General features: G+C 45.2%; 1 protein-coding gene across 33 annotated transcripts in view; it reads left to right on the forward strand.

The window, feature by feature from the left end:
- Positions 1-14382, forward strand: part of HMBOX1 (homeobox containing 1) — a 136406-nt gene that overhangs the window by 99298 nt on the left and 22726 nt on the right. For all 33 annotated transcript variants that reach the window (XR_010471066.1, XM_065055601.1, XM_065055577.1 and 30 more), the window contains 2 exons: positions 10064-10146; positions 12598-12693. Coding sequence is in view for 32 of the 33 variants with exons in the window: in XM_065055601.1 (XP_064911673.1) it covers positions 10064-10146; positions 12598-12693 (179 nt within the window). In the remaining variant the exon portion in view is untranslated. The remainder of the gene's footprint in view (positions 1-10063; positions 10147-12597; positions 12694-14382) is intronic.

Consider the following 14382-nt stretch of genomic DNA (forward strand, 5'->3'; position numbering starts at 1 on the left):
CTTATCGTGTCTTCTGAATCCTGTAGGATCCTTTCATTAGTTTAATCAGCTTTTCTTTTCTTAAAAAGCAGCAGCAGTGCTGTCTGTGAGCTTCTCAGCTGAGTGGACCTGAGTCTGGTCCAATACTGGACATTGAAAATAAAAGCTTGCGGATCTTTGCGGGGAAATGCCAGTGGTGATGCTGGAGGTCGGCAGCTCATACGAAGCTTTATCACAAATCCCATGTTGGGTAATTTTCCTCTCCCGGAGGCTTAGGACAAAGTGAGACTTCAAGGATCACAGCCAGAAGGACTATAACGTTTTGAAAAACACGACCTTACCGAGGCCAAACTAAGAACAGCTTCAAGGACCTTGCTGCTTGTCCTTCACATTCTGTACATACTTACTTCTTGTGTGATTCAGTGCTGAACATCCCATTAGAGCCCAGTTTTCCTCCAGATGAGAAAACTGCATCTGATGCATTTAATATTTTTTTTTCGAGAGAGCAGAGAATGGTGTTTTGGATTGAGTCCCGTGAAATCCAAATCAGACAATTTGCTGTTTATTTGTGTTGCCAAATAAAGCCTTGGAATCCTCTGCTGTCTTAAACGTAGTATCTCTAATGACCGTGGTGTTGATTAGAGGAACATCTCGTTGGAAAGGTCACGAGTGGGTGGGCTCATTTCTGCAGGGTCCTGTCTCTTCACAGAATCCCAGAATGTCAGGGGTTGGAAGGGCCCTGGAAAGCTCATCCAGTGCAATCCCCCCATGGAGCAGGAACACCCAGATGAGGTTACACAGGAAGGTGTCCAGGCGGGTTGGAATGTCTGCACAGAAGGAGACTCCACAACCTCCCTGGGCAGCCTGGGCCAGGCTCTGCCACCCTCACCCCCAACAAGTTGCTTCTCCTCTTGCAGTGGAACCTCCTGTGTTCCAGTTTGCACCCATTACCCCTTGTTCTGTCGCTGGTTGTCACCAGAAGAGCCTGGCTCCATCCTCCTGACACTCCCCCTTTCCATCTTGATCCCCAGGAATGAGTCCCCCCTCAGTCTCCTCTTGTCCAGCTCCAGAGCCCCAGCTCCCTCAGCCTTTCCTCACACGGGAGATGCTCCACTCCCTTCAGCATCTTGGTGGCTGCGCTGGACTCTCTCCAGCAGTTCCCTGTCCTGCTGGAACTGAGGGGCCACAACTGGACACAAGATTCCAGGTGTGGTCTCCCCAGGGCAGAGCAGAGGGGCAGGAGAACCTCTCTGACCTACTGACCACCTCCTTCTAACCCACCCCAGGTACCATTGGCCTTCCCGGCCACAAGGGCCCAGTGCTGGCTCATGGTCACCCTGCTGTCCCCAGCACCCCCAGGTCCCTTTCCCCTACACTGCTCTCTAATAGGTCATTCCCCAACTTACACTGGAACCTGGGGTTGTTCCTGCCCAGATTCAAGACTCTACACTTGCCCTTGTTCTAGTTCATTAAATTTTTCCCGCCCAACTCTCCAGCCTGTCCAGGTCTCTGATGGCAGCACAGCTTCCAGTGTCACCACTCCTCCCAGCTTGGTGTCACCAGCAAACTTGCTGACAGTCACTCTAATCCCTCATCCAAGTCATTGATGAATATATTGAATAATACCGGCCCCAGCACTGACCCTTGAACACTGCACTAGATCCAGGCCTCCAACTGGACTCTGCCCCATTGACCACAGTCTTCTTGGAGATGATTCATCCATGGGCTGATCCTGCTTTATTTTTGATTTCTGAGAACTGGCTGATCCAGAGGATGGAACTTTAATAACTCATCCCCTGTAGAAAGTTTAAAAATATGTAGATGGCATGTTTGTTTCACTGGCGTCTTCATAAATATCTTTTTATATCAAGCCGTTAAGTCCGGAGGATTTAATTCACATCAATATCCCTGTAGTGCGTAGGTCTCACTTTAAATGTTGCAAGTAAATAAAGGAGAATAGAGACACTATTATTCAGGCTTAGATGCCTTGTTAGGAAGAGCTTTGAAGGTGCTGTATGTTCACACCAACGCGTTGTTGAAATATCACAGAAGAATTCTCACTTCATCATGTCTCAATGTGTTAGCTATTTGCTGGTTTCAAAAATTTGTCATCTTTTTCTTTTTCCTTTTATTTTGTGAACAATTTAGTTAACTACCTTCGTTTTGGGAGCCTGCGATAACATTAAGCTTAAGGATGGCCATAAAATGTTACGTGTTGTCTGCTCGTCAGCGATTTCGAGTTACCTTAAGCAGAAGGTGTGTTTCAAACTGCTAAAACCTGCAAATCTTTCTACTCAGAAGAGCTGTTGTGTCATTTCGAAAATATTCTTATCACCAAATCCAATTACAAGGAAGAGTAAATCGCCACCTCCGATGTCTTAACTATTCTTTATGAAATTGTTAATTATCTCGCCAGTAGGGTGCTGTAGATTAGGAGGCAGAGATTATCTTTTGCAAGTATGAGGCTTTCAGAGCTATTACCAATTAATTCTGGTCCTCAACAAATTTTAGGATAATATTATTCATAATAGTTTGATAGGATTGTGTTGGTGCTTGAGACCGCTGTCAAAACACTGAAAAAGTTATTTTAGAATTGGAAACTTGATGATGTTGTAGTAGCTTTGAAGGTCATACAGTTAACAGACTCCTGTGCAAGGTGTATTTTTGGCATTTTAATCTACATTGCAGAGTAGATTCCTGCTAGGAAACATCAGTTAAACGACTGTCTCGGAGTTTAGGCGCTGATTTGTAAAACTAGAATAGAGTCAACTCAGTCATACGAGGTTTTTATAACGTGTAGTGGAACGACTGTGCAATTTATGTCCATAAACACATATTGACAAGAGAAATAGTTAGGATATCTAGAAGCCTGGTGCTCTAAGTGATCTAGTCGTGTTGAGATCTCGTCTCCAGGTTTGCACTTTGCATGAAAAGAAGTAGAAGAATGAAACATCTCTTCCAGTAAAAGACTTAAAAGGCGTGCTCTGGGGTGAGCGCTCGAGCTGCGAATGAGATGGAGATCTTTGAAAAATGAACGGTTTTAGTTCGGTTCCAAAGCTTATTTAAAGTTGGGGTAGATTCTACATCAGATAAAATCCTAAATTGTGATGTTGGGACTGGATATCTCTGTAGGTTGAACCTGGACTTAATGCCACGATTGCGGAGAAACCTCTGGTAGAGATAAAGAGTCCTGCAGTGGTTTCTTCAGTCCTTAAATTGCACAGCCCTACAAGAGCCCCTGGCTAAGTGATAATGCTGTAGGGAAAACCAGAGAGAGCTGTAGCCATCACCTTCATCAGGGTGGTTTTGGGCCTTGGGATTCTTATTTAAACTTGTCTTTTGCCTGGATGGAAGGTCTAGTTGAGCTGGTGCTGGGGGGATGTCTCACGTTCATCTCTCGCAGCCGCATCCTCAGCCGATCTCAAGTGGAAAAGGACCTCGCCAGATGTTTCCTGTAGCCACTAAACTGGCGGTTACATTTTGCAGAGCTGCGAGGAGGAGAAGATGGTGTTGTCAGTGTAATTCTCAGCTCCATCAGAGTTTATCTGCAGAGACGATATCTTTGAGCTTTAACTCTGCTGTCTAGAATAGAAATGACTTTACTATATATTGCAGCACACACTTTAGTTGACACGCATGCCATTATTATAGAATCTGTAGAAATATCAGTAGATAAAAGGGATGGTGTCATCTGTTGACCTCGCTGACAATGGCATTAGTGACATTCTTGGCCAGTATTTACTGGGAAATAAACCAGTCATTATGCTTCCCGATGAGATTATGCTTTGAATGTCACTTCTCTGTCTCATGCCACGCAGTGATAAGATCTCGGGCACAGATGACAGTTGAACTTCAGAAATCTTTCCATTGATTTGACAGGCTGAATAATAGTTCTCTGAAAAGCCACAGCGACTGCAACAACGACCTCTTGCTACTGGGTCATACTGCGTTGGTAAATATACTAATGAGTGATAAAGTAGGTAACGATATTTGAGTGTTTCATGTAACTTGTCAGTGGAAAGCAGAGGTGCCGTTCGAAGGGAAACCGGATAGGGAGCTGGAATTACAGGCAGCCTTATCGAAGAGAAAACAGCAGCTTGTGCTCTTGTGTATTTTGAGACAGCAGAAGGTTTGGCAGGGAGCTCAGTCCCTGGGGGCAGCAAGATCTTCTGTTCCTCACCAGGGGTCAGTTGGGAGCTGGGGAAATGGGCTGGACCGGAGAAGCAGGTGGGCAGGAAAGCTCCCCCCAAAAAGGGAATCGAGGGGAGAGGATAGAGCTATTCCTTTGTGCTTAAATTGTGTTAAGGTGGACTGCAGCCTGAGCCTTGGGAAGGATGGTCTTGGGTGGAGGAGGTGCTGGTGGGTGAGAGATCGGCCATGACCCGGCCATGCGCGCTCGCAGCCCACAAACCAACTGTGTCCTGGGCTGCGTCCCCAGCCCCGTGAGCAGCAGGTTTGGGGGGATTCTGCCCCTCTGTTCCGTTCTGGTGAGACCCCCCTGCAGTGCTGGTCCAGCTCTGGGTCCTCAGCACAGGACACACATGGAGCTGCTGGAGAGGGGCCAGAGCAGCCCCAGAAATGACCCGAGGCTGGAACAGCTCTGCTGGGGGACAGGCTGAGAGAGTTGGGGTGTTCAGCTGGAGAAGAGGAGCTCCAGAAACCTTACTGCGGCCTTTCCGGACTGAAAAGTGTTGATAAGAAAGATGGGACAGACTTCTGAGCAGGGCGAAATGATTCTGATTTCTGAGATAAAGATTCTGAAAACGCACATTTCGCTGCATCTTCACCAGTTGAACACGTCATGAAGGGAAAAGAGAGACGGAGGCAGAGAAGGGAATGGTTTAAAATGAAAAGCCAGAGGGCGGCCGGTCACACAAGAACCGGGGACATTTCCATTCTGGAGTCACTTTCTCCAGATGCCACTTTCTGATCCAGTATTTCCTGAATATCAAGAGCGATGGTGCAGCCGTGAAGCTGTTTGACTGTGGAAGAACCACTTCAGAGACAATATATACTACAAACTCAGGCAAACAATACGGCGTATTCTTTATGAGGCAATTCTGTGCCAGAAGGATGTCTGTGCAGAGAGATGGGGGAGACCTCAGTGCGGCCTTTCAGACTTAAAAGGGGCCGAGAACAAGGATGGGACAGACTTTTGAACAGGGCCTGTTGTGATAGGACAAGGGGTGATGGTTTTAAGCTAAAGGAGGGAGATTCAGACTGGACATGAGGAAGAAATTGTTTGTGCTGAGGGTGGTGAGAGCCTGGCCCAGGTTGCCCAGAGAGGTGGTGGCTGAACCATCCCTGGAGACATCCCAGGCCAGGCTGGACGAGGCTCTGAGCAACCTGAGCTGGTGAAGATGTCCCTGCTCATGGCAGGGGGAACTGGGGGAGATTTTGAAGGCCCCTTCAACCCAAACCATCCTGTGATTCTATGAAGAACACTGGGACATTTCACTTGCTTTGACAGAAATGGGAACCCAGAGATGCAAACACAAAGTTCAGTAATGGAATGAACTTACAGCACAACCACTGTTGTTCAATAAATATCCACCCGTGTATTCTGCTCTCCCTTTAATTGCAAGTTAAATTATTCTCCTTTCAGCGCCATTGCCCTGGTGTCCACATACCTGAATTACCTCACCTGGTGTGTCTGTAATTCTGCTGTGAATTGTTACCCTGCAACACATTTCACCCTATATACTCTGAATCATTTCCACACTTTGAAGCTTTAACCAATACGTCATACTCTAAACTAAACCTTTCCCCAGTTCTGGGTGGTTTTATCGGTGAAAAAGCACCGAAGCCGTCCGTCCTTCTGCTGCTCCATCGCTCCGCTCCTTTCAAACGCTTCCCTGGCAGCTGCAAAGCTGATAGAGAGCAGCTAAACTTCCACCGTGGATTATCAGGAGCGCTACCGAGGCGTTGCTTAATGCATCTGATATCTAAGCCTGGATAACAGAAGCTGTACAGCCAAGCTGAAAAAGAAAATAAAAGAGAGATTGGCAGCTATTGCAGGAATTCAGATGGGGCACCTTGGTAGAGAGTTGGGGGGATGCGTTTCCTCCCATTACAGAGCCGGGGGCTGAGATGGATTCTCTCTCCGTCATTGTCCCGAGCACATTATCCCTGAAAGAAAGAGGGTTTCTCTGAATCTGCAATTTTTCTAGGCTTCAGTGTTATTGAAATGAAACCACTTCAAGGATATCTACATTCTTTACCATCGTATGGATTCTCATCTCATGTAAATTATTTGGCCACTTTTCATTTTAATCCTCCACTGTCATTTTCTACAAAAGAGATCATTTGGTTTCTTCATGGAAGGTATTCAGCTGACAGCTGCCCTTTGTCTAGAAAGCTGTTTGCCTTCGCAGGATTTACTTGTGCCTGCTCTTTTTCTTTTATTTTTCCCTTATAATTTCATATTGCTTTATATATTTCATCCGGAGTTTTCAGGAACTGCGGTTTGTCGCTGCAAAGACAAACTCAGACACGCCGCATTCTTTCCCCGTCCCTTAGCACGACTATACCTGACAGATAAGTAACGAAACTAGAGGCAGATTAATTAATTTCCTGCTTGCAAGAAGAACCGTAGTCCAAAAATTCACAGTGTGTTGACAGCAAACCAAACCAGTCAGTGATGAGGTATTGAATTTTGTGCCCTGGTTTCCATATCTTGAAAACCCAGTTACTCTCACCTACTTCCCAGAAACATTGGGAAGTTTTAAATGTGTTTTATGTCATGACATGTCACCCACAAGTCCTGTTAGAACATCAGGATGAGTGATGGGAATGAAACGTGAGTGTGTATACGGAGAATTTGGAGGTTGAGGATGAAAATCAGCGCTTATGCTTGAGGTTCTATATTTTTGGCTACTTGTAGCTATGGGGCCTTTTTCTTCGAGACTCAAAACTCCTGATCACAATCTCCTCCATGATAAAACCAGCTGACAGTCTCTGTTGAAGGTTAAAATCACAACGAGGGGATGGAGAAAAGAATATTATCAGAAGTCGAGAAGAAAGTCGAGTTTTGGGGAGCACGAGTCCAGCGATGGACAAGTTCATAGTCAGCTCGAATCTATGGGAAAAGGAGGCGGCACATCATTAATGTGGGTGAGGAGCAAACCAGGAGATGGAAGGAGAGGCAGGCACTAAAATCACTACAGAACCCAAATTTAACTACTTAGTTTCCTTCCAGCTCCCCGTTGATACCCACTTCACTTCATGCTTTCCATGAAAATGTCGTATTTACCAGGAGAGCTGCCTCAAAACTGCTCAGTTTTCTATTCAGTTGTAAAATATGTTGAGATAAGAATTACTGTTTCAGTAGCGAGTTTTTTAAATCACAAAAGTGATTGGACTAGATAATTGGCTCTCGTGTTGTCTTTTCTTCATTAATTGGTGTCGCAGTTTCTTGTGTCAATGGGCAGTTCAAGTACACAGTGTTTATTAATTTTGCATCTTTTGTCTAACAGTTTGTGATCGCAGATGATCTGCATCCATAATATCACAAGATATCAGGGTTTCACCTCCTGGTTTCACTACATCGTCTTGTAGATCCGTCAGGTTCTAATTTTATGGGGTTTCTTTGTGGTGTTTGTTCTTGACTTTTGACAAATATTAGAAACAGGATGATGTTCAGCAAAAGAAGGCCCTAAAAGAGCTATTATGGCTACTAAAATTTGTGGAGTTAAATTTTGTGCACAACAGTGATGACCTGGATTCTTGATCAGGATTTCAGACCATACGATGTATTCATGTAAGTAATAGCACAGCATTTTTCAGCTGTGATGTCTTTTCGTTCCTGTATCTCATGGCACTTAAGATGGTAGTCAATGGTGCAGAGTCCAGTTGGAGGCCAGTATCTAGTGCAGTGCCTCAGGGGGCAGTACTGGGGCCAATATTATTCAATATATTCATTAACGATTTGGACGAGGGAATAGAGTGTACTATCAGCAAGTTTGCTGGTGACACCAAGCTGGGAGGAGTGGTGACACTGGAAGCTGTGCTGCCATCAGAGACCTGGACAGGCTGGAGAGTTGGGCGGGGAATAACCTGATGGAATTTAACAAGGGCAAGTGTAGAGTCCTGCATCTGGGCAGGAACAACCCCAGGTTCCAATATAGGTTGGGAAATGACATATTAGAGAGCAGTGTAGGGGAAAGGGACCTGGGGGTCCTGGTGGACAACAGGATGACCATGAGCCAGCACTGGGCCCTTGTGGCCAGGAAGGCCAATGGCGTCCTGGGGTGTATTACAGGGGGGGTGGTTAGTAGATCGAGAGAGGTCCTCCTTCCCCTCTGCCCTGGTAAGACCACATCTGGAATATTGTGTCCAGTTGTGGCCCCTCAGTTCCAGAAGGACAGGGAACTGCTGGAGAGAGTCCAGCGCAGGGCAACAAAGATGATGAAGGGAGTGGAGCACCTCCCATATGAAGAAAGGCTGAGGGAGCTGGGTCTCTTTAGTTTGAAGAAGAGGAGACTGAGGGGTGACCTTATTAATGTTTATAAGTATATAAAGGGTGAGTGCCAGGAGGATGGAGCCAGGCTCTTCTCGGTGGCCAACAATGATAGGACAAGGGGTAATGGGATCAAGCTGGAACACAAGAGGTTCCACTTAAATTTGAGAAGCAACTTGTTGGGGGTGAGGGTGTCAGAGCCTGGCCCAGGCTGCCCAAGGAGGTTGTGGAGTCTCCTTCTCTGCAGACATTCCAACCCGCCTGGACATGTTCCTGTGCGACCTCACCTGGGTGTTCCTGCTCCATGGGGGGATTGGACTAGATGATCTTTTGAGGTCCCTTCCAATCCCAAACATACTGTGATACTTAAATAGTTCTTGGAGGTGGAAGAGCTCAAACATTCCTAAGGCATCTGGACCTGGGCGGGGGATGAAAATCAAGTGGAAGGACATTAACAGTGCAATTAACTGTGCTAGTTAATTGGAGTAAGTTTGGACCGTGTTTGGGGTGACTGTGAATAACACTGTGAACAACGGGGCAAAGAAGCAGTGGCTAAAATTCAAAGCGAATGTTCAAAATGTGTATTTACAGTGAACTGATCTAAACTGGACGTGAAATAGTGAGATCTGCGTTAGTAGCGCTTACTCAAAATAAAGCTGGACACAAAAAGGTGCTGGATGGAACAGCATCCAGGTCTCCATAGAACGTAACTGTGCTGGGGAGGAGAAATATGGCCATGGAAATAGTAATTGCCTGAATACGCCTGACTCCACTGCTACCAAATGATCCACAATCCAGGGAAATCTCTTTATTTTCCAATTCAGAGCAGCTGTGCAGCAGCTGAACCTGCTGCTGATCAAAGTTGATCAAAGAGTTTGTAGGATTATATATTACGGACAATCCACAGAAAAAAAAGGTAGTATTCGCTGCTTATGGCGCGCTTATCAGAGCCCATTGAAGTAAACAGGACTTTTGTTGTTTGTAATGCAAATCTGATAAGCTCTGTCGAATGGAAATCAGTTCATTAAAATTTGTAAAGCACTTAAATGAAGTAAAAGAGAAAACAGTTTAACTTTTAGAGGGTGTTTACTGCATATAAAGTGGAAGAAAACCACAATTATTCAGAAAAATATAGCGTTAAATATGCTCTGCTCAATTGGTTCTGCAGAAGATTTAGAATTTTTGTATTGTGATTTACAATAAAATAGTCGAACTCTAGAAATCTGACTATATTATTGGGTAATTTTGTCTGTACAATCTTCATACCTTATCTAAAGCACGCAGTGTTTGCGTGCAATATATATCCAAGTATTTATGTATGTGTGTGTATCAACCCAGGGATCCAAGTGAATATTGAACAGCTCCATTTGTAGGATGCCGATTAGCTGGGGGTGTATGTCAGGAAAATATAGAAATAAATGATAATAACCAAAAGCAGCGTCATGGCCTGTGGTGTTTCTGCTGTGATGCTTCACCTGAGAGTCTTAATTCTGATATTTGTAGCATTATCTGCTTCCTTCTATCTCCTACTACAATATTCCGAATGCCGAGTTAACACCTTTTAGTGAAGCTGCTTTGGAGGTTCATGCTCTGATTTCTTTCCTATTTTTATTGCCCTCCTTGCAGTTACTTCAATGAGAATCAATATCCAGACGAGGCAAAGAGGGAAGAAATTGCCAACGCCTGTAACGCGGTTATACAAAAACCAGGTGAGGAGCCGATCGCTGCATCCTTTCCAAAGGCAAATGCAATTAGATTTCCATCTCCTGCTAAATTCAGCACATCTCATTTTATGGTTTTTCCTAACAAATATAGTGCTCTCAACTAGTAGCGGATTTCTTGGATATTCTATGACTGGTGTTGTTCAGAGCTGTATTTGGATAAACGTGATGCTCAGTGCCATTTTCAAACCTAAATGCCAGTGTTTGCAGCTGGAATTCCCACCAGTCGCAGGGCAACGAAGATGCTGCAGGGAGTGGAGCATCTCCCGTGTGAGGAAAGGCTGAGGGAGCTGGGGCTCTGGAGCTGGACAAGAGGAGACTGAGGGGGGACTCATTCCTGGGGATCAAGATGGAAAGGGGGAGTGTCAGGAGGATGGAGCCAGGCTCTTCTGGTGACAACCAGGGACAGGACAAGGGGTAATGGGTGCAAACTGGAACACAGGAGGTTCCACTGCAAGAGGAGAAGCAACTTGTTTGGGGTGAGGGTGGCAGAGCCTGGCCCAGGCTGCCCAGGGAGGTTGTGGAGTCTCCTTCTGTGCAGACATTCCAACCCGCCTGGACACCTTCCTGTGTAACCTCATCTGGGTGTTCCTGCTCCATGGGGGGATTGCACTGGGTGAGCTTTCCAGGTCCCTTCCAACCCCTGACGTTCTGGGATTCTGTGAGATATGAAGTGCAAGTTGTGCATCTCAACTTTTCATTTATACGGCTTTGTAAATGGTGTAGCTGAGAAAATAAATATGTCTGAAAGATTTTCATCCTTTACATTACATTATTTCAAAGTCCTCACACTCAGTAGTGACCTGAGAATTTTATTGCACTCCACAAAAGTGGATTTTGCAGGTTTCTTTTTACAAATCAGAAATTTTAGGTTCACAGACTGAGGCTTGCTGGAGAATATACTTGGAAGAATAAGAAGCACAAGTTTCCTGTCTGCTGGTTTTCTTTACCACTTCTAGACAGTGGATCTCCTACTGGAATCTGGGTGTTAATGGAGGACCTTGTATTTGGGTCAACAAGTTGCATTTTCCCTGTTCCTGGAGAAGTTTTGCTTGTAGAGGTGCATGAATATTCAATGTACTATTAGTGGATGCACCTGCCTCTGCTTAGTTTTGCTAACCAAACATTTGCATAGTTTTCAGAACTGGTAAAATCTAAATAGGTCCAAACTACATAACCAGACTGAAAATGATTGCAAAGCAAAGCTAAGGCACAAGTCCCAAACACTGGAACAGTTACAGGACAACACAGAATCTGAACAATTTAGGCTGGAAGTGACTTTGGAGAACATCTGGTCTCGCAGAACCAGCTGAATATGGTTGCTTGGGGTTTTGTATCATTCAGTTTTGAATATCCTCAAAAGCAAAGGTTTTCCCACCCCTGGGCCCTTGTCCTGTGATGTCTCATGGTAAAATACTTGTTCCTAATATCTGCTCCAAATTTCTGGTGTTGCCTCTTTTCATTGTGGAAGCAGAAAGATGCACCAAAAAGGTTCAGGATTTTATTCCTTCTGGTTGGTTTAGCCCTTTGGAACAAGTGGCTTAAACGCTGTCTCAGGTTGGTAAAACACTGCAAGTGGCACTGATGTAAAGCGTTAGGAAACAGCGTAGCTATCATATATATTTCCAGATTTTTCCTTTTCGCTTCTCTCTCCTTGCTTATTTAAGCTTGCATTCAATTATGTGAATGTTTTGTATGCTGAATAAATGAAGTCTGAGAAACAGTCTGAAGCAGGGGAGTCTCACCCCCATGCAGCCTGCAAACGACTGCCGGTGCAGCCACGTTGAATATTGTATATGATATAGAGTCAAGGCCAAGTGAAGAGGTTTCCACGATGTCCTTGCAATGCTGAAACTCTCCAGCCTTCCCTCTTTTATAGTGATCAGAAATAATTGTTTCCTGTAGCTTGCCGGTTGTTGTTGGCATTAGTTTTTATTGCCACTTTAAGTGTAGAACTCCAGAGATCTGGTTTCCAACATCCACCCCCGTGTCCCAAAAGATCCCAAATGTCCTGGTAGGAAAAGCAAATTTGAGGGGGGAAACACGACATTTCTTCATTCATTTTGCTGCTGAAGAAAACAAGTCATTGAACTATATCATAGGAAGAGACTCGCCCAGGGGGACGCGATTTGCGGCAGGACTGCGAATTGAACTTGAGGTTTTGTGTTGAACCAGCAAAGCAGCCCTCTGGTCTCCCATACCTCTGCATTCCCTTGATTGAAGCTGCAAAGAAATTCCTCTATTTCAGATTTTTATGTTTTTTTTAAAGAAGAAAGGCCACTTTGTTTTTTAGAGCAATATTTGGCATTTATTGCCGTCGCATCTGGGCACAGTACACACAAAACTCACTCTATTCTCAGTAACTTTCCAAGGACCCACCTCTGGAACCCAGTGAGTAACAATGCTGTATGTTATTTCTTTCCCCCATTACTTCCATAGGAAAAAAGTTATCGGATTTGGAGCGTGTTACCTCCCTGAAGGTGTACAATTGGTTTGCCAACAGAAGAAAGGAAATCAAGAGGCGAGCCAATATCGGTAATGTATCAGAGCGCCTGCTTTCAGGGTTTAGTACATAGGCTTGCTCGGGGGAGATGGAAATGATGTAAGATTATATTAATGAAAACACTAGAGGTTTTGACATTCTCGGTAGAAATGTGGAGGAATTATTGAAATGAGTCTCTTGCTGTTACAGGTTTTATTTCTAAAATATGAGTAGGGATTTAATGTATAGAATCCCATCGTCAATACGGGAAAAATGGTGCAGTCACAGTTTTACTGGAAGATCAGTCTTAAAAGCCAAAGTGCGAATTCTGCTGGTGGAAGGAACATCATGCTTGGGCTCCTTGGGTGTCCAAAGTAAAACTACAATAAAACCTCGAAATATCTGCATTGGGAATGAGGGAAATGGAGCTGATTGCAGCTTCACAACCTTAGCGTGCAAAGGTCCTGCAAACCAAGTGTTTGTTCTGGTTACACCTGCGCCCCTTATTGCTTTCCAAGGGTTGCACAGCGACAGGTGGTTGGTGTCACGGTCCATTCGGTAATGGACTCATGATGGTTCTTTTAAACTTGATCTCAGAGCGCAAAATTAAGGCAACCAAAATGCCAAGGGGTTATAATTCAATCAAGCAGTGTTACTTTATTAATTTGCCCGTAAAGTGGCACACGATAGAGAGAGAGAGTAAGAAAGAGAAAAGGGAAAAGAAACGGGGAACAGTAAAAGTAAAGATGAGAAATGAGGTTGCGTTTATCACCAGTCCAGTTCCAGAAGCTCCCTCTGGTCTCCGGTCCCGTGGAGTTCTGCCGGTCCTCCGTCGTGGTTCGGGATCCTCTGGTGGGAAGATCTTCAATGGTGTCCATTCTGGAGTCACCTTTTATGCTTCTTCACCCCCGCCCCTTGCTCCCATTGTTTTAGGCCAGTCTCCGCCTTGATATCGATACTCAGGCTCATACTGTGCAGGCTCGAAAGATTCACGCTTTCTTTTGCCAGCGCTTACGTGTCCAGCATTCAGGGGTCTTTCTCTGGTCCATTGGGTGACCTCAGGACCCTTGGCGAGCTTCTGGGCATGCTCCTTGTCATTGGCCATTGTTTGGGGGAGCAGGTGAGGGACACGTGTAACTGAGGCTGCAGGTGAGAACACATCTGGACGGCAGCTGTTGTCCCTGGGTCGCAGAGACCCTCATAACAATCCCTTTCAGGAGGTGGGGGCTGGTTTGGCTGAAGCAGCAGGTGAAGTCCACACAGCAGCCATTGTGAGCAGCAGCCCCCCCGTACCGGAGAAACCAGTGCAGCACAGTGCTGCTCCTCGGGACACTCTCCAAGTCACTGTCCATGTGTTCTTTCTGTCAGGGCCTCAGTTCTCTCAGTTCTTGATGGCAATGGTCAGGCAAATACTGCTTCATCTTCAGACCAACTCTCACAGTTGGAACAAAATAATCATTTTTCTTGGTGATCAGGATAAAATGAAACCACTTCAGAGTTAGTCCTGTGGGTTCTTTGAGTAGGTCGTCATAAGAAATTTAGAAGCGACTCTAAACTTGTAGACCTTCTAATGAGAATAAGCAGAAGACGTTTTAATGTGAAAAAACACACATTAGTGGCCAGGACTCAACAAACCTCTGCAGTCCTTGCAAAATTTACTTACTTTTAGGTACTATTGCATTTGCAATACACAGATGAGCAGAGATCCACGCCTGCTTGTTCACCACTATTCTTGCAAACGT

The sequence above is a fragment of the Columba livia genome, chromosome 3 (assembly GCF_036013475.1).
Source record: "Columba livia isolate bColLiv1 breed racing homer chromosome 3, bColLiv1.pat.W.v2, whole genome shotgun sequence".
Lineage (NCBI taxonomy): Eukaryota > Metazoa > Chordata > Aves > Columbiformes > Columbidae > Columba > Columba livia.